Source organism: Erpetoichthys calabaricus, chromosome 18 (assembly GCF_900747795.2).
Source record: "Erpetoichthys calabaricus chromosome 18, fErpCal1.3, whole genome shotgun sequence".
NCBI classification, from domain to species: Eukaryota; Metazoa; Chordata; class Cladistia; order Polypteriformes; family Polypteridae; genus Erpetoichthys; species Erpetoichthys calabaricus.
The window spans coordinates 797,460-817,802 of NC_041411.2; the positions used below are offsets into that span (position 1 = coordinate 797,460).

At 44.0% G+C, this 20,343-nt stretch overlaps 1 protein-coding gene across 1 annotated transcript in view; it reads right to left on the minus strand.

Moving 5' to 3' along the window:
- Positions 1 to 20,343, minus strand: part of ttc28 (tetratricopeptide repeat domain 28) — a 461,839-nt gene that overhangs the window by 19,708 nt on the left and 421,788 nt on the right. The window contains 6 exon segments of the mRNA XM_028825418.2: positions 1,692 to 1,836; positions 2,273 to 2,413; positions 13,641 to 13,806; positions 15,030 to 15,248; positions 15,869 to 15,998; positions 17,844 to 17,953. Coding sequence (XP_028681251.2) covers positions 1,692 to 1,836; positions 2,273 to 2,413; positions 13,641 to 13,806; positions 15,030 to 15,248; positions 15,869 to 15,998; positions 17,844 to 17,953 — 911 coding nt within the window.

Below are 20,343 nucleotides of genomic sequence, written 5' to 3' on the forward strand. Positions count from 1 at the left end.
AAACTCCCCAGTATGTGTGCGCTCAAACCCCTCGCTACCAGTGGCGGGTTTCTTCTGCCCAAGTCCTGCTTGGCACTGACATTTGCTTTCCAAGCACAGGCAGCACTTGCCCGTGGTGTAGCAGTTTGTGTGTGCCACCCCCGCTATGATCTGGGCCTCGGCAGCCAGCTCCAAGCTGACATGGTGACGCTGGCGCCCTACGGCGGGCGCTGCTTTGGATTTTTCTCTGATTTGCTCTTCAGCTGCAGCCTTTGCTGGAGGGCTTGTAGTTGGAGTGGAATTAAGTGATAGTGACACGTGCCCAGGAGTGCCAGCAGAGCCAGCGCTCGTGTTCAGTGGTTCAGCAGTCATACAAAGAGACAGAGAAGCCAAAGAAAGCAGAAAGGCAGCAGAAAATCGAAGAACACAGGTTTGAGTAATGACCATCTCTGACCAATAGAGGGCACCACCTGGGAGGACAGCCACCATAGCTCTACACCCTTCAACTGTATGTCGGGCCTGGCAAACCACGGAGCACCCTGAGTGCCACATCCATCACACAAAAAGAATTCATCCTCTTCATGCTTCTGACGGCTTTGATTTTACTGGGATGCTTTAAAGATGACATGCTGACACCAACAGCAACACCATGGTGCAGTCCCAGCTCCTCGAACACTGAGGTGGCCACACAGGTGAGTTCCTGAAGCCCACAGACCTATGGGAGTAGTTGACGATTGCCCTTACACAACAGCTCGGGCTCCACAGCACAATTAGGCCTGGCCCATCTGTAGAGACTGGCTGCCCTCTAGTGGTCGAAGTGTGATGCTGCACCTCATGCCAAGTGAGATGACTCGCTGTTTGATCAGAGACTCCATCACAGAGCGAGGTGCTCACGACTGTCATCTCCTAGAAATGTCTTCCCACGCGACTGAAGGAGATCGGCCCACCAGGCTGGCAGCAGGGCATTGAGATCAGTCACTTACACTTCTTTTGTCAAGACTCAATGAGCTTTTGAACATGACACCAATGCCATCTCAAAGTGGCTTTACCTGCCACTCAGTGAGCACAGCTTGGGTACCTCTTCTGTGGGGCTCCTCTGGTGAGATGATTAATGACCACCGGCCCATTCAGGTAGGAAGGAGGACCCTCGGACATCAAGCACAGATTTTCACTTGTTTAAAATCCTATGGAAGTCACAACAGAAGGAAAGCTCTGGCATGTCCTGCTCAATCAAGAAATCCAGGCATGAAGAAGTGAAGGTGTGAGTGTTTATGGGAATGGACACTCAGAGGGGAGTAGTGAGAAGATGATCAAATACTCAAAGCACATGGGCTGCGCAGATCCCCTAGCTGGCTCGATGGCCTGTCACCACTCCAGGACATCCTGGCACTATGGGGTGGTGGAAAAGAGCAAGTTAAAGGCAAAACAAAGGAGCTACTGCTCTCCAAACTCATTCACTCCATCCCACCAAGCCAGGCACCTGTGGATAGGCGCTTGCTTGTATTTACATGCCACTGTGCTCCCCCCAGCGACTAAAATCACAAACAAATGTGTGACCCTGAGCCAATCCTGTCACCAGCAAGTGCCCATGCTATGGAAATGTGGGGGCAATGACATCAGGAAGAGGCCAGTTGATACAATAAACAGAACAAAGGGCTCCGCAGCCTTGAGGGTCACTTGAGTTTTTGTATTTTCCATTGGCACATACTCACCCCTTCCATGGGCGCAATGAGGAGGTCATAGAGTGCCCGCAATGGAGGCTTGTTCGCTGAGCTTGTCCTCCTCGGCAGTGAGGAGCTGCTGTCCTTCACGGGTGACATGGTGCTGCTGAACAAGCTGCTCATGCTCTGACAGCTTCTGGAAAGGAGACAAAATGGAGTAGGCATAAGGAGGGCACCAGCACTGGCAGTGGTGGGGTGAGGGCTGGGTAGAAGGCCATGATGACATTGACACAAGGTGACCGCTGAGCACCTGAATAGAGGAGCATCTGCTTTTAATGCCATTTGCCAGCTAAGGAGGACCCAACATAAAGAGAGCCACATGAGGGCTGGGCATGGCTGAGAACTTCTGCTACCCCCTTAGTCTTTTCTGACCACCGCTGTGATGTGCTGATACGTCATCGTCGGGACGTGTCCTCTCTCCAGTTGTGATAAACACTCAGCCCTAGCTGCCATCTTGACTGCCATGTGCCTCCCATGTGTCCTGTGCTGTTGACACCACAACATCCAACAAAGCCCCTCCAGAAGGATCATGGTGCTATGTCTCACTCGGCTGACTGCCCCCTGCTCCTTACCTGTTGAACAGGTTGTTCCTGCTGACCATGCGGAGGAATCCAGTGGGGTCTGTCACCGAGTTCAGCTTGTTGTTGAGCTCCTCGAACTGCTGGTCCAGGAGGTCTCCTGCTTCACTCTCCGTCTCACTGCTCGAGCAGGCCCTGCCGGAAAGAACAGAGCGGGCAGGTTAGGCAGATGGCACTGAACCTCCTCGCACGCTGGCACCACACAAAAGGAGCCACATATCCTGCATGGAAGGAGAATAGAGGGGCTCCATAAATGTATCAAAGCCCCCTAAGATTTGCCACAGTGCCGTTGTCACAGAATATCATCGGCACCAATCACTCCACTTCAAAGGAATGAAATATTTAGTGCCCTGAGCCTTTGATACACGCAGACTTGAAAGAGCCCACGCACGAAAACGAGATGATCTGAGGGTGGCAGCACCGCAGCCAACGCTGCTTCCTTCACGGAAAAAGCCTAATTAGGACGTGCAGAACTTCGGGGGGATTGTGCTAAATGAGGCCTCGCTGACGGCAGGAGAGCCGTCCCCAAAAGAAGCATTTTACACAAGGTGACAGCATTAGGCACAAAGGAAATGAAATGAAACGTGCAACCTGGGCACCTTACCAATGCAGCAAGCATGTCAGGTGTGCCAAGCCAGCATACAGTATGTAGGGCACTGCTAAGGATCACAGTAGGCCAGTCCAGTGTGACACCTGTTGGGGGCACCTGTCTGCCCTCATCTTCACCAAGTGGTCCCACACTAAGCTTTTAAAAACCGTGGCCTCCCTATGCCTCCTCCATGTGACGGACATTTTAACAATCAAACGTTTCACACCAGTGGTACCCACTGAACAAGAGGAGGAGGCCAAACACAACAAAGTCGGGCATGCCAGCCTGAGCAGCTGGCCACCTGTCACTGTTCAAAAGCCCACCTACAGCACACCCAAAAACATGCAGGGGAGGGGGGCAACTGGCCATTCCAGACTGTGGGTGTGTACTGTGCCAGCAGGCCCTGTGACCTACCCATTGGTGTACACCTCTGTGCCAGCCAAGACCGCTACTGACTTGTGCCCAGTGCTGCCACTGTAGGCTCTGCTTCCCTGCTGCCTGGAAATTGAATTGTACAGGTTTGAGACTTCATGTGTGGATGTGAGGTCAGCTCATCTACATCTGACAGAGAGATGTGAAAGGCGCTATATGATAGAGATAGATAGATAGACAGACAGACAGACAGACAGACAGACAGACAGACAGACAGATAGATAGATAGATAGATAGATAGATAGATAGATAGATAGATAGATAGATAGATAGATAGATAGATAGATAGACATTGAAAGGCACCGTATAATAGATAGCTGTTACTTTATTTGTCCCATCCAGTAAATGTGGCCTTTTTCACAGCAGCTCCATAATAGATTGAGATTCTAACAACACCAACCCCTGACACATTCACAAGAATTACAAAAAGATGAGAACTTCTGACTCGGTGTACAATACATGCCAGTGCATTATATATTGCGCCTTTCCTTGTAAGGACCACCCCAAAGTGTCTGTCTTTTCAGAGTTCTGTCCTGGCTTTAAAGAGTCCTAAGGCAGGATGAATACCGCAGGGCACACTGCCGATGGCAAACCACTTAACCTGCCTGTTGTTGGGATGTGAGGAGAAAGGTCCCTGCAGACATTGGGGAACACGCCGATTGTACACACACAGACCGGAGCTGAGCTGAGAATTGATGGTGTATAGCGCCATGACCGCACAATAAATTGTTGTATTGCTGTCAATTTGATTGAGCTGGCTCCATGCTATATACCATGTGCCAATAAAGAGTAAATGAATGCCTCTGACTTTGACTGCAAGTAGCCCTTCAGTGGGGTTCTAGATTATTACTATTTTGCCACTCAATTAGTGGGCTGATTATTATTTCAATGAATTGATTAATTAGAGAGTTGGAAAAGTGCAGCATTTATGCCAAAGTGTATACATTTAATTCTAAAATTTAAAGTTGTATTCGTTGCCCAGTACTCTCCTTGGTGACCATCGTACAAACGTGCTGTAAAATGACATTTGCCCAAACGGTGCCCAGCACGGAGTCGCGTTAACTGACTATGACCCATCCTAATCATTTCGATAGGTAGGAAGGCTGAGCCGCCGTTCAGAGCCAATGTTAGATGCCCGGGGTGTGCTGCCTGATTTGTTCCGCTAGATGGCAGCAGAGACCGCGAGATGAGCGGAGTCGCCGCCGTCTTCGCAGAAGGTTGACGTGTCTTGTGGCCGCGGATTCTGCAGTCAGATGACGATGTGGAGCTGTCATAAGGGAAAGAAAGAAATGACATTGAGGGCCTGACACCAGGCAAAAATGGTAAAGGTGTGTCTGAAATACCAAGTGGGTCATGGTGTGGTAAAATCTCAAAAACAGTATACTCAACAGCGTGGTTGAGTGGGGCTTAACATGATATTAGGGGGCTAAATGACTTTCTGCAGCCAGGCATATTCCAAAGTGTGTATGAGAGCAGAATAGTGATTATTGCACTGTGATTTCTTTTCAGGTGCTACTATTTCATGGCTGTGTTTGATTTGCAAATCTTTCCAGTAGTGGTGGTTTTAGACAGGGGCCAACAGGGGCCAGTGACACACGATGGGCATGTCGATTCATAGCACTACACAACATAATGGACAGATTACTTGCCCTCAAACGTATCCTGCAAGAGATGGCACAATAGCACAGAGGAGAAAACTCTTCTGGTGCCCGTGGTCTTCTGGCCCTGATCGACCAAGAATTTGTTGTGCATCTAGTTATGCTCTGTAAATTGTTTGGAGAAGCAAAGCTTCTTTCTGATATGCTGCAGTCATCAACTGTTACCTCTCAAGAGCGGCTGATTTAGTGGAAGGTTTAGTTCAAACTTTGACAGATTTCAGGCAGGAGTCCTTTTTTGATAACTTGTGGGATGGAGTACTGAACATTTGTGAGCAATGTAATGCTGCCACACAGTCGGTGGCAGAACGACAAAGGAAGACAAGCTCCAGACTCCGTGAGTACCACATACTCAGCTCTGTTGGTCAGAGGGAGCTAGATTGTGATAAAGAAACATATTGGCCTTCCTTTTTTTATCCTGTCATTGACTGCATGCTTAGTGAACTGAGCAGACATTTTTCAAAGACCAGTCGTGAGCTGATGAGCAGTATCCGATCTCTTAACCCCAAGAGAAATGCATTTTTGAAAGACACCACTTTGTTGGAATTTGGTCGTCTTTATGATGCCAATATTGATGACCCGGAGCATGAACTGCATCACTTCAAGAGACTTTTGGAAAGAAAAATACAGAGTGGTGTGATTCAAAAGCCATCCGATACAGTGGAGTTGATCCGTTTCACTGAGCCGTACAAAGAGGTATTTTACGAGCTCTTTAGACTGTGCAAAATAGCTGTTGCGTTCCCAGTGAGTTCTGCCACTTGTGAGCGGAGTTTCTCCACATTAAAATTAGTAAAAACCTACCTGCGGTCCACCATTACTGATGAGTGTCTTAGCAATCTAGGGGTGCTAAGCATTGAATCCAGAAGAGCCAGGGCTTTGAACCTTGATGCATTTGTGGACCGTTTTGCAAGAAATCACAAACGCAGAATACTGTTATTATAATGTTACAGGCTACTGTGTTGCCATTGCTAGTGGATGAGAGATTACTGAAAAGAAAATGTGAGTGTACATTTAAGTTTCATGCTGTAAAAAAGTCACTTTATAACAAAATAAATACATACCTACATAAAAAGAAAAATATCTTGCATGCAAAAAAGAGAAATGTTACTGTACAAAAAGTAAAATTTGTTTAAAGGTTTATTGTGCATATGTACAGTATGTGAAATCTTTTGTTTGAAATTCATTTGTATGTTTTATTGTTTAATGTTCAGTTCATTATGTTTCTGCTCCAAATAAATTCACTTAATATATTAAACAATTAAATATTGCCCTTTTTTTTTTTGTTTTGTGCCCCCATGAAAAATCACTGGCCCCACCCTGGCCCCCCCTGGTAAATTTGGTCTGGAACCGCCACAGCTCTCCAGACACAGATTTGGTTCATTCATGGATCTGCCACCTTTACCACAAGTCAGAATGTAACATTTCTGATCTGCTAGATGTGCCCAGTCAACTGTCAATACTGTTTTTATGAAGTGGAAACACTGCGGAGAAACAAGAGCTCAGCCACAAAGTGGTAGACCACACAAAGTGTGGGGCCGTTGCCTGCTGAAGAGCATAAAAATGGCCTCTCCGCTGTGCCATCGCTCACAACTGAGCTTCACACTGCCTCTGGAAGCAACATCAGCATAAGACCTGTGCCTCAAGAGCTTCATGAAATGGGCCTTCGTGGCTGAGTTCACAATCACAATTCTCAATGTCAGGTGTTCTTCACCATCTCCAAGTGTGATGGACCGATTTGGGTTTGGATAATGCCAGGAGAATGCCAGCTTCTGGACTGAACAGTGCCTTACTGTGAAGTTTGGTGGAGGACGGATAATGGCAGGGTTTGGGATCAGCCACTTGGTTCCAGTGAAGATTCCAATTAATGCTCCAGCACACAAAGACATTTAAGACAATTGTGCCCTTTCTGTGCCAATATGACTTGTTTCTTTGTGCACAAAGCCAGGTCCATAAAGACATGGAGGAGCCCTGACTTCAAAGTACTAAACACCTTTGGGATAAATTAACAATACAAGTCTTCCGGTCCAACATCAGGACCTGACCTCACAAATGGGCATAAACTCCCACAGACACTCCAAAATCTTGTGGAAAGAAGAGTGGAGGTTCTTATGGAGGTGATAAACCTTGAATTGCCAGACTTTCCACACGAGGACTTTCATCATCTGTATGAGAGCTTGTGTGCCAGACTGCAGGCCTATGGTAAATTCCAATATCAATGTACTGTGAGTGGGCCACCAACTTGCCCACGTCCATTGTGTCACCCTGGGGGTGCTTCTGGCACAGTCAGACAATTCTCCAACCCAAATGTGTGCTTTGTGGGGTGACACCTCCAGAGTGTTTCTTCGCTCTTCTTGATGAGCTCTTTATGGCACTCTGGCATCCCCTTAAGCACTGATGGATTAAACGCTGCTTTGTAACACAACTCAATGAAGACTTTAATCAGATAGGCTGTCATCACGCCTACCTTTGACAACTGTCAAATGCCAATGTGCTATTGTTGTGCAGCAGGTCCTTCTGTCTGGCTCCACATGCCCATTACATGGGCACCATCATGCCTGATTGTGAATACCAGAAGCCAAGTCCTTCACTATCAACTCACATATTCTAAATCTTAAAGTCCAAATCCAAAAAAGTCTGAATTAGCAAAAGATGTCTGAAATGTTATTTAATTTAATTTGGGGTGTTCACAATAAATAAGTACTGATTCACTTCATGAGGTAACATAACAAACAAAAAGAGTTGTGTCATATATTTAAAATGGTAAAATATGTGCTTCAAGTGCAATGTTTAAAGTCTAAATATTCTCAAAAGTAATAGAAATTTGTTGTTTTTCTTTCCTTGGTGGTGGTCCACAGTGGGCTAGTAAAGCATCAAAAATCAAAAATTGCATCATATTTGTCATCACTGACCTTGAAATAGTCTAAAATGATACTCCACATGCTTAGGTTTGAAATTTGTCATTTTACACCCTCTGATGGAGGTCCATACAGGGCTAAGACCACCCATAAAGAATCAAATATCAAAAATACGATCAAATTAGTGACCAGCAACCTTGGAAAAGCATAAAACTGTACTTCACATGCTTATGTTTCAAATTTGTCTGCTTAAATCTTCTGAAAGTAGCACTTGGAGGGCTAGGGCCATCAGTACGAATCAGATATCAAAAGTATTATTAAATTTGTGACCAACAACCTCCAAATAGCATGAAATAAAATAAAATAGCATAAAAGGCAGGCTCCTTCACTTGCTGTCTTTAAATCTTATTTAAAAACGCACTCTTCCTCCCTGGCCTTTAATCCAGTATGATGTGTTGGCTCTCTGTATACTTCTTATTATGAACTTCTTCAGCTCTTATGTGTTTCTGTTTCTTTTACCCTTTGGTTACTGTATGTCTGATATATTGAGTTTTTATTGTACAGCACTTTGGTCAGCCTTGATGTTGTTTTTAAAGTGCTTTATAAATAAATAAAATGAAGCTCCTCATGCCTGTATTACTGATACCCATTTTTTCAGTTTTGTTAAAGGAGTAACTTTGACCCCTCTTATGTCATTAGGGATTGAGGCCCTGGGATCGGTTGATGTGACTTCAAGTCCTTCTCATCATTTTTGTTGAAGACACCTATGCGTTTGTTTTATATCATAAGGATGTAATTTCCTGAAAGAATGTGGTCTAAAAATGTCCTAAAAACGGTTTTCGGGTCTAGAGAAGCCAAATATTTGAAGGGAACCCCAAAAAGATCAATGAACTACATAACTAGAGATCAAGACGAGTCGAACCGTATACAGTGTCACATGTGGGGGCTTAGAGAGTCAGGAGGCGCCGGACATGAAAAAAAAACTGAGTGCAGTCCTCTGCGCCCCCAATTCGATTCGAGTCACGCTATACTCTCTCATTATCTACAGCTCGATGATAGTCTCCACTGTCATAACATAATCCGATCACACCATAATACACTGCACGTGCTTGTTTTCGTACTTATTTGCAGGTTAGCAGTTGTTGTCTCCTTTCAAACTTCTCGGCTTCGCGTTCACTGTGCTTGGCCCCGCCTACTAGCGGCTTCAAACCTTCCGGAGGAGGAGTCAAAATCTGGCGCCTACTTTTGAGCGGTTAAAAAAACGATGCGCCAGTTCGGCGAGTGAGCCAATCAGAAGAGGCACGCGCCGTGACGTAGCTTGAGCGTTTGCCTGGTTAAGCGTGCAGAGTCAAGTGTTTGAAGAAGTCTTAGGAGTACGAACGAGTTCAGGTAAAGGGGACGTTGGCATTTCAAGACGAAGTGGAAATTCTTACGTTTGTCTTTTTTCCATCTTAGTAAATGGAGGCTGTGAACCGATACGACACGCTTACAAACATTAGGCACGGCGTTCGCACAGGTCGACTTTTGGTCATAACACGCCATGCCATGATGCAGGGGAACGTTCGACAGCGCCGCCATATCAAATGAACAACAATAAAATGACAATAAAGCAAAAGAAAGATGTAATTTCGAGTGTGTTCGTCGTTCTACGCAACATCCAGTGAAGTTCATGCAGGACAGTCTTACGTGAACGAGGTCGACTCGTTAAGTAAAGGAATCATCCAGAGGAGCATGAAGAAGCGAATCCCGGCCATTTTTGAGATGTGGAGCCCGTTGTTGTCACGAGTTGTTTATGTCAAAAATGTTAGAAGCTTGTTCACCCATGCGGGGTAAATGAATTAAACACCGGACCTGAATTATGGGCTTCATTTAATGTGAGAAGGAAACTCCCCAGTAACATCTGGAATTGGAGGACGCCGAGCTGACTTAAATCGCAGAATAAAGCGCGTGGCACACCTGCACGAGACGCATCACTCTGCGCGGCTTGGCAAGAGGCCGTTAATACCCGAGACTTTTGAGGGATCATTCCGAAAACTCGTCCAGACCTCCTGGTCTGTCACTGAGGACACGAGGGACAGCCTCCTCCAATTTGGTGCGTTTGCCCCTTGAACTGAATGTGTTGCCGTGTGTCCAAGATATTCCGAGGTCCGAAGGTTTCCAGACTCGGGTAGGACCTGCCTTTACCGCCGTTCTCCGTACGTTGCTCTAACGCCGTCGGTCGGCATGTGTTGCAGCTGCTTCATTGATGTCAAATGTTGATTTGCAATTGAAAGGCATGAAATTATCTGGTTCATTTCTTATTGATATTTTGGCTTGCTTATATTTTAACATGTTATTGTATTACGTGACGGGGTCTCGCTGCCTGTTGCTTTCGAGGATGCTGCTTGGTGCCTTTTCTTCGTGTTTGGAGACCTGAATGAGAAGCCTGAGAGCTGGCAGACGTTTCGCCGAGAGCCGTGGACTTTGATGGCCGCCACAGTCCCATGCTGGACTCGCTGCTCCTGAATGGCGAGTGTCACTGTGTGGTGGACACGTGGAGGCTTGTGTTGAGACGCATGTTCTCGTTGCTGATGCTTCCAGTTTCATGTGCCCGTTGCTCAGAAGTGTGTCGAATCTCTAACTTCCTCACGCATGAAGCCGTGTTTTGATAAAAGTGCCTTTTTTTGGTAGACGTGGTCACCCCAAAGTTACCCGACGTTAGCGCGTTGAGTTGTGTTCGCCTTACTGAGCTGCTTTGCTTTGTGCCACCGCTCACTGCTTGCTTGACACTTTTTCCAAAAGGCTGCAGATTTTGAACGATGCGAGTGTTTGGTCTTTACAGACGCGTCTCTGTTAAAGGGGTCTTTCTGCTTTTTTATTCTGACTCTTTATTGCCAAGATTTAGTTTTAATGCGGTGTTTGCAGTTTTGTACTCCTGTGCTCTTGCTTTTGATGCTTCGGTCTGATTTTAAAGTTCTGTCAATTTGAAGCTGCAGCCCAGGTCTGCCCACGCCAAGGTCATGTGTGTTCATTTGTCTTATGGTGGGTTTTCCCATTCTTGGATAATTAAACGTGATTGGCAAATTCAGATATTTGGGAATGTAGACAATTGGCCGCCTTTTAATAATAACACGGAAAGCTCATCAAACAAAGTCGAGTTTACTATCAGTCCGTCGTAGGTGTTAACATGAAGGACCTCTAAAGATGCTCTTTATTTTTGGATTCAGTGCACACCACTGCTCTGCACTATCTGCCCAGTCTGAATTCACCACCAAATAACTGCATTTTTCAAAGTTCCCAACATGTTGAAGAATTTGTGCAAAAGTGGATTATTTTATTTTATTTGTATCTGAGATATTGGAATGCGCAGCACAAGAAACCTGTTTATAGGGCTTGTATTAAATTGCTGCTACTCTGGTTTTAATTCTTGTGTTTCTATTTTTGAGGACTGTGTATATCTTTATTTTGTGCTACTGCTTGGCAGAAAAAGGGTTTCTATAAAGGGTTTTACATCTTGTTGAGGTTTTTCCATGTAAAATAAGTGTTACTACTAATACAGTCTAACACTGAAAGTTCTGGAAATGCTTTTAATTAAAGCAACAACTGCAGATGCCAGAGGTTAAAGAACTTGGGCAAATAACACACTTTAAAATGATTTGGTTGATGATTCATTCCTATATAGTGCCCATCATGTAAAATAAATGTGACAATTACTACTGCAACATAGCAGAAATGAGCCACTGCATGCGTAGAAATGCTTTTTATTATGGTGGCAGACGGCTGTGTAAGCCATAAGTTAAATAAACTTGGACACAAATAAAATGATTCAGAAGGAGGTGGCTAAGCTGATTAATTCTTGCTGCATATAGTGCCAACCTCTAGAAAAACAGTTCAGAATTATAGCTTGGCCCGCTAGCCCTGCAAGACTCCCTTGAATGCATTTTTGATTCATCCATCTATCTGTCCCTCCAAGCAGCTTATTCACTAAAGGGTCTAGTCAGGAAGTTGATCTTGGAGGAAGCTAACTGTCATTTACTGAAAATGCTTGATTGTATATGGGGTCAGTTTAGAGTCACTGGTTAACCTAACCGGGGTGTTTTTGGCATGTGGGAGGTTAAAAAAAAAACTATCTCAAATATAATTCATATACAGTAGCTGCAAAGACAACATCCACTGTGACACCCTCTTAAGAGTTCAACTAGGATTAACATGCAAAGTTCTTCTCAACTCTTTAATTGAAAGTATAAATAGCTTCTGCTGAAAATACTACTAGAAGTGAGCAGTACACAAAATTGCATTCAAAAGCAGTCTGCCTATTTAAGTGTCTATGCTAAAATGGAAATTGATGGCTTGAGTCAAGAACTGCAGTAGAGATGTGTACTTCCACATTTTTCCTTAGTAATGAGTAATGCATAAACTTGTTTCATTTTATAGCTACAGTCAACTAACTCTTAGACCTAATTCTTAAAAAAAAAAAAAAAAAAAAAACATTATTAGGAAAACACAAGTCTTCACTAATGTCTGTGAATGAAGACCTGAACTAGCTACACATGCAACCCCTTTAGTCTGCGTTTTCTTTGCTTAGTAGTTCTCCTCATGAGAGATGCTCTTCGCTGTGGGGATAGACAGTTGAACATCTGTGTGCCTTTCCTTCAATCTGCTGTAGTGTGCCCAGCAGGGGCCACTGTTGTGAGAATGTTAATACTTGCCTGCAGGGTGAAGTGTTTCACCCCTTGCTTCAATAGCTGATCATTTGCAAAGCCTGAATGTCAGTAAAAGTGAAAATCAGGTGACCAGCATGCACTTTTTTTTTTTTTTGGTGTGCAGAAGACCTGATTATTAGCCAGAAAGTCTTGTGACGGCTCTTAGTCACAGCAGAGGTGGATAATGAAAGGCCACGCTTCTTCATACTGGCTTTAAGAGGTAGCATATTGCAGGCAGTGAAGCGGAAAAGCTCCTGCAGCATTCAATTTAGCCACTAAATGATCCTTTAATAGTGCAGGATTAAAGCAGGCGGCTGAGAAACCGAAAATCGAGGCTGATTAACGGACTCAGCAAGACAAGAGACACATTCAGAGATTAATAAATTATTCTCTTTTCATCCATTCTCACATAGCAAAGTTGAAGGTCTTGAAATGTAACTTGAGGAAATGGGCAGAAATGTAGCCAGCTGCCTCATGTGAAAGGCTGTGGGGTTGTTGTATATGTGGCTGGCATTGATTTGTGATGGGTGTTTGAGTGAAACTGTGATATGGTTAATGCCTTAGCTTTTAGAGAGCAAAGTTTTGATAATGTCTGTCAGCATACTCTTCAAAATGGCACTGAGACTTGGGCTATGTTTGCCTGACACATGGGATGCCCCTCTACAAGTGCCTGGTTTTAGCCCATCGTATGCCACATTGTAAAGTGGCGCTGGTGAACAAGAATCATGAGCTGCTTCCTCCTTTGCTGACTCTCTGATGTGTTCTCTCTTTGTGGTGACTGTTAAAGGATGTTGAGGTGTAGTGCATGACCTACATCACCGATAAGTTTTTCTGTAAGAGTCTTTGGTATGGAGAAATCGCTTGGAATACCTGTCTTACCTATGTTTAGCTCTCAAACAATGTAATACTGCCATGGGGTGGCTTTTACTGGATTCCATAGGCAAATGGGTGTAACCATAAAAAAGCATGATAGCCTGCAGGCAAGTGATTTGCCCCCCCCCCCCAAAAAAAAAAAACAGGCTTCTAGATGCACTGTAGAAAGGCAATGTCATTTGGCTTGTCAACAGATAAGAAACATAAATAGCATTGTATATGCTGAAGCAGACACAGTGCTGCCCTCTATAGGATTGTGTCAGCTTGCTCTCTGACCTGTTGTAATAGGACTCAACCCCCAGAGCTTCTCGCACACTGCCGATGTACTGCTCCAATGTTGAGTTGTTGACACTCTGTAGACTCAAGCTGCTTGTCTCATGAAAGTCCATGCTGCTCTCTGCCAGGCTGTCACCCAGGTACACCTCATGGAACTTCAGGATTCCTACAGTTGGCAACAAAGAGGAAAAGTGGAGATGAGGTTCATGTGTTCTCTTCTTTAGCCCACTGAGCTACATGTACATAGAAATGAATTCGGCAAATAAAAATCTGCGATAGTCCTAACTACTGCCTATGAATATAAAATGCTGGGCTGGAACATCTATACAAAAAGTATTCAGTGGAGTGTTCTGTATTGATGAGATGTTACATTGTGCTGCTGCTTCTATAAGAAACTAGTAGATAGATAGATAGATAGATACTTTATTAATCCCAATGGGAAATTCACAAACTATTGTGATGTGTCCTGGAAGCAGGATAGCAATATGCATTATTCGGATGAAGTCTTACATTTCCATTTGGCACATTAGTGCTACCCAGCGCATTCAACAAGCTGCACCATGTGCTGGAATAATTGGCTATGGTTTCTGTTATGGAGTGTAACCTAAATATTAAATAAACATCACAGATCTAATGGCACTTGTCAACACTATAAACCTGAGCTGAACACCACACTTTCTTGTCAAGTATAAGGCTTGGGGGTTGGGCTGTCATCTGCCATTTGTCCCACCACTGTCATTTCAGTGACCCACTTTCTGGAAGTCAGTAGGTTCCTCGGCTGTCAACTGCTAGCTGGGAATGTGCCTCCCCAATGGGTAGAAAAATATAAAAATAGAATGAAAGGCATCCCTCATTGGAGCTTAGATTGAAGGTTTGCTGATTAGCACCATTTGTTTCATATTGCTTCTGTTCCATATGATAATAGTCATAATTTGCAGTCCTAGGCACAGAAAAATTGTAGCAGAATTAGATGTCTCCCATTGGGGGGGGGGAGGGCACACTTACACTTCATTGTGTGTTTCAGGCCAGACAATTCATTTGTGATATTAGCTGAGAGCAGTTCCTAGGTTATGATCATGGGAGATTTATGCCAAGGTAGGAGGAAACACTGCTGAGCAGAAGTCCTTGAGTTTGGACATAACTTCATTATTTGGAGAATGAGAGGAAGGACTGCATTTTTTCTAGCTGTGACTTGTTTTAAACTTGTCTTTGGATAAAAACAGAAAAAGGTAAAACATAAATCTTATAAAAGAGGAGAAAACAAAAAAGTTAGCAAAACAGAATTCATATTTAAGGCTGTTTAAATGTCCAATCAGTCAGGTGTGAAAGTCTCAGTTGGTCTGGGTAGTCAAGGCTTCAAGCCGACTATCACCTCTACCATATTCTTACCTGCTCCTGGTGCAAGAAGCCAGCTGTACAAGTAACCAGCTGCCAGTGAATAGTATAAGATGAGCCCACGCTGTCCGTTGACCGTCTCAAAGATCTGTTCAATGGTCACCGGGCTATATGGGTCGGAGTCTTGTTGACCAGTCTGCCTCTCCACCAGCAGGTCAGCAAATGCCCGGGTCCGTCCTCGCTCTGCCACTGCTAGCGCCTCGTCATGATGGCCTTACTCCAGAAAGAGAAGGGTGAAAGGTAAGAATCTGTGAAAAGCTCACCCAGCATCAAGCCACAGCCACTGAGGCTACGGGAAAAGCTGCTTTGCATTCACAACCACAACATGCGTCTCCAACTGAAATGCTGTTTATTTATAGTTTAAACTGCTTATTTATTTCTAGTGATCTTTCAGCAAAATAACAGAGCAGCTACAAAGTTACTGGAGGATGCTACGTTTGCAATCTCTTCTCACTCTTTTTCTGTCTTACATCTGTTTTGCATTGCACAATGTTACAGTCATTCAAAATTTAGTTGGGTTTGCTTGTAAAACATCTTGCGATGATGCTGCTTGTAAAAGGCGAGGTATCAAATAAAGTCTGAGTTGGCCTGAAGGCTTAGTAGAGAAGGTGGCTGCATGGAGTTTGGCCCCTGCGAGAGACTTCCTCAACCACGACACCCTGCTTTAACTCTTGAGTGGGAATCTGCTCTGTAAGGTCTCTAATCTCAAAAGGCTCAAGATTAGAGAGATCACAGCACACCCACACAAGCGCTCTGAAGGCTCCACCTCCAAGTGCTACACTTGATGTTCATAGATTAAACGGAAAGGAAATGAAGTGATGCCGCAAACGTACCGAGGCTAACCAGGACACGTTGAAGTGCTTGATATGAGGATGTCTGGAGATCAAAGAGCGACAGCTTGTAATCAGTGCTGTGCTGAGCTTCATGGCGAATCGTTTCAAATAGTGCTGATGCTCGATAAAGCTGGGGGAGAAAAGGGAATAAAGAAGAAAAAACAGGGTTATACTTTACATGTTAGATTTCCTTGGCAAGCGCTGAAAGACTTCCAGTAATCCAGCACTGACATAAGAGCCGGAATGCATTTAACATGAGGTAGAACTCTGCATATTTTCTTTCTGGCTAATTTAGGCTCTTCACTTTTACATCCACAAGAGGGCAGAAGTTAGACAGAAATAACTGATAAAAGAGAACTCAAGACAAATGGTGTGTTTCGGAAGTTGCTGTTGGCAAATGTCAAAGAATTTGCTGCTGTAGGCGAAGACTAAAGCAAATGATGCTGTAATGTTCACACTCTAGAGGAACACAGGGAAAGAGTTTTATAAAAAGCATCACACATGAATCGACTACTTTCATTTTCGTACTTTATGTGATCATAATATCCATTCTCATAACGACACAGAGGTACTTTGCATAGTGTTTGATCAAATAGGCGCTTCTGCTCCAACAGTCAAAGCAGTTGGCTGTCTGAGTAACTTGAACCTTGACTAGGATGTTTGTTAAAATATGGGTTCTATCCAGCCATGACACTTTTTATTGACATTTACTTATTTAGCCAATGCTTTAAATAAACGTCATTTAAAGTTGCACCATACATATTAGGTTTGTTTTTCTGCAATGTGAGCACTGAAAGTAAGTGTGTACTTTACAGCAAAGGTGCACCTTTACTCATGTCTATGGACTACTACAATTTGCAGAAATGTTTTGCTTAGGATGAAACAGTGAGGTGCTAATGATGTCTGAACTGCAAAGTTTGTGTGTTATGGTACATCTCTTTGGGGACACACTATGCCTCTGTAGGCTTGAGCCTTAAAAGCACTTGGCCCTTTGTGGTTAAAATGTGCAGTCCATTAAATAGCAAACATTAGGATGATGGTCACCTTGGCAAAACAGTGCAGATTAAAATGACATTAATGTGAACTCTCCCAGGGCGAGAAATGACCCAGTGTCTTATATTAGTACTCTGTTGTATTTTTAAACTATACTACTGGAGCTAATAACTTCATGGGGCTGCGTGCCAAACAAACTGAGTTGTAGTGATCTGGATTGGCATTACAAAGTTTCACTTGGGGTGGTTCCTCACATGTGGAGGCAGTGCCCCATCCTATTATACAGCATAGGTGAACTTGCTGTTATGCAGTATGTAGACAGAGAGGCATTTTAGAAGGCTTACATGTTAGGCTTGGACATTTCCTTGTTGCCTCTCCGTGGTTCAAGGAACAGGGGATGATCATTGAATCAATTTGTAAGAGATCTGATGTTTTGAATTCTTAACCTTTAGAAGATATGGCTGCAGCACAAGGACCTCCTTTTCTGCTGGGACCCTGCATGTGATAATAATGCTGTGAGGCTACTAGGAAGCAGTACTTTAGTGCGTAGTACAAAGTAATGGCTGTCCAACATTAGGTGTCTCCTGAAGGTAAATTTGCAGTGTCTACTGACCATAGACAAATGGAATAAGTGACCAAGTACTGTGGTCGACAATAGGACTTTAGGGACTTTCAAAACTCGACCTGGTGTTACTTTGGAAGATTTAAAAGTACAGGACTGGAGAGCTTTGTTGTGCTGAAAGACCTTCAGCAGATGTGAGATTCTCTCACACTTTTTTTTTTTTTTTTTTTTTGCATGATGGCTATAAATATGGTGCAGCAAATTAATAACCTTCAGGATCACAGAGTAGCCTAACAGTTACTGATTGCAATGTATTCATTTGTTCAGCATGTCAAACCAACAGCAAACCCTGAAAATCTTAGTGTTAAATAATAGGTATGCAAGGAAGAATATGGTGACACATAGGGAACTTTCTGCTACCTGATGCTGGGCTTCCTCCAGGTTGCCGCTCGCCCAAAGTGAGAGCCCCAGGCGGTGGCGGATTTTGGCTTCATCTTCTCTTCGCCCAAGCTGTTCTGCCAGCCTCAGACCTAAGGGAAGGAAAGACGTGAATAAATTAAATTATGTGCCAAAGCAGCAGGCAGTTCTAGACTTTCTTCTGTCTGCCAAACCAGCAGTCTTCTGACAACTGACACATAATGCAAAGGTTGGATTCATAAAGTGTGAGGTCAGGAGACAGGCCACCATTCTGTTAGGTACATACAAATATAATAAAGAGCTTTATGGACTATTCACTAGGTTTGAATGAACACCAGATGGTGCTGTGTGGATTAGAGACCCATGCAAGCAACGAGATTTTTATGGAGCCATGCCACAGAAGTTACTCCAGGTGCATGAATAGTTGCAGTTGAAGCAGAATGCTGTATAATGTCTAAAAGTATCTAGATAGGATGTTCCTGTAAGTGAGACTGATGGGACTGAATGGTCTTTTCACATTTGTCAAAATTTGTATGTTATGTTCACATCCTGCTTATCCTTAACAGGGGTTTTCAGTGCTTGCTTTGAAATACTTCTCATGAAATTCGAATGACGACCAGCCACTTCAAAAGTGTCACCTCATAATCAAAGACTGCAAGCTAAGGTGCCCTTCAAGTGTGGGCTCACATAAGCAGTAATGCTGAGTTTCATAGATTGCTTTTGCAGAACACTATTATATCTGCTATGTTACTTTCATTATTTATTATTTATTTATTTGAGTTAGGTTTAGACAGTTAAATATAAAAATAATAACATTTATTTATCATAGGCCCCATAATGTTTGAGTGAAGTGCATTGATGTCACTGTGGTGGTCTCCTGTAATTTAAATCTAGACCAACATGCAATATAGTGCTAAACGTCCTTGCTAACAGTAATATTCTCATAGGTCTGTACAATGATGCCTAGTGAAAAATGGGAGAAGTCATTCAGTGTATGTAGGGGGAGGGGGCGCAGCATGAGGTATCTGCATTAAGAATGATGTGCTTGCCACATGTCACACTGTACTGTCCCACAGGTCCACATAAGACCTGGACATTTCATGAAACTGTCAAACTACATTGGAAAATGCGTTCTCTGCAGAGTGACATGCTTGCTTGGAGGCCAAATGGAATAATTACATTCTTCTAGTGTGTGGTTCTTTGCTCTCAAATTTAATTACACAGAGGGCTCCTTTAGCTGAAGGGCTGCATTTAGAGATGCTGGAGACTGCTGCCATGTCAGAAGGTTTGGCTCTGCAGAGCACACCTGCTGTTATTGTGTGACTGGGCGTTGTAAGTCACTCGCTTACGTGTCCGACAAAAATCAGCTTTACTGATGTGTACATTTCTCATCAAGGCCCAGCTTGTTGTTAAATTATGATCAGTCATTATTTTATGTAGAGCTTTTTACAAACCACACTAATTCATGTTGCTTAACAGAGCCAACAGGATTAGATCCCCACTCCATTTGTTGTTATTATTAATTGTTAAGGAGGTTGAGTAGGGATGGGAGTGCAACTGGTACAGCTGTAGGATGTGAGACGTCGTCTGTTCATACCGACCTAACAGTGGTTTATGTTCTGTGGTTGTGGTGCTAACAACACAAAAGTCACAGAATAAGTCCAAACAAAAATGCAACCACGATTGTATTCCAGTGTGCAAGTGCAAAAATGATTTGTGTTGTTTGGACTCTTCTTTTCATATTTTTGTCTCAATTCTTTTGAACTTTCTGATTCCATTATGGGGTCTTGTTCTCTAAGGCCCTGTGTCATGGAAAAGGTTGTAAGGCAGGAACCAACAGAACATAATATATAGAATGCCCAATTATTGCACAGCTAACAAAGTTTCCATCATACTGGAGCCCTGTTTTTAATTGTAATAATTATAATAAATGTTGGGCGGCACGGTGGCGCAGTGGGTAGCGCTGCTGCCTCGCAGTTGGGAGACCTGGGGACCCGGGTTCGCTTCCCGGGTCCTCCCTGTGTGGAGTTTGCATGTTCTCCCCGTGTCTGCGTGGGTTTCCTCCGGGCGCTCCGGTTTCCTCCCACAGTCCAAAGACATGCAGGTTAGGTGGATTGGCGATTCTAAATTGGCCCTAGTGTGTGCTTGGTGTGTGGATGTGTTTATGTGTGTCCTGCGGTGGGTTGGCACCCTGCCCAGGATTGGTTCCCTGCCTTGTGCCCTGTGTTGGCTGGGATTGGCTCCAGCAGACCCCCGTGACCCTGTGTTCGGATTCCGCGGGTTGGAAAATGGATGGATGGATGGATGGATAATAAATGTTGAGTTATTTTCCCTTCTGCATCCCACTTCCAATTACCCAAGTCTTAACTGCTTCTCGGCCCATTTAACAGATCAACCCATCAATAACTGCTCCTTGTATTAACTGACAACATAAGACCTACCCAGCTGGCACCTGAGGAGTGGAACGATTTTGCCTCACAGAAGGCAAGTGGCAGCATGGTGG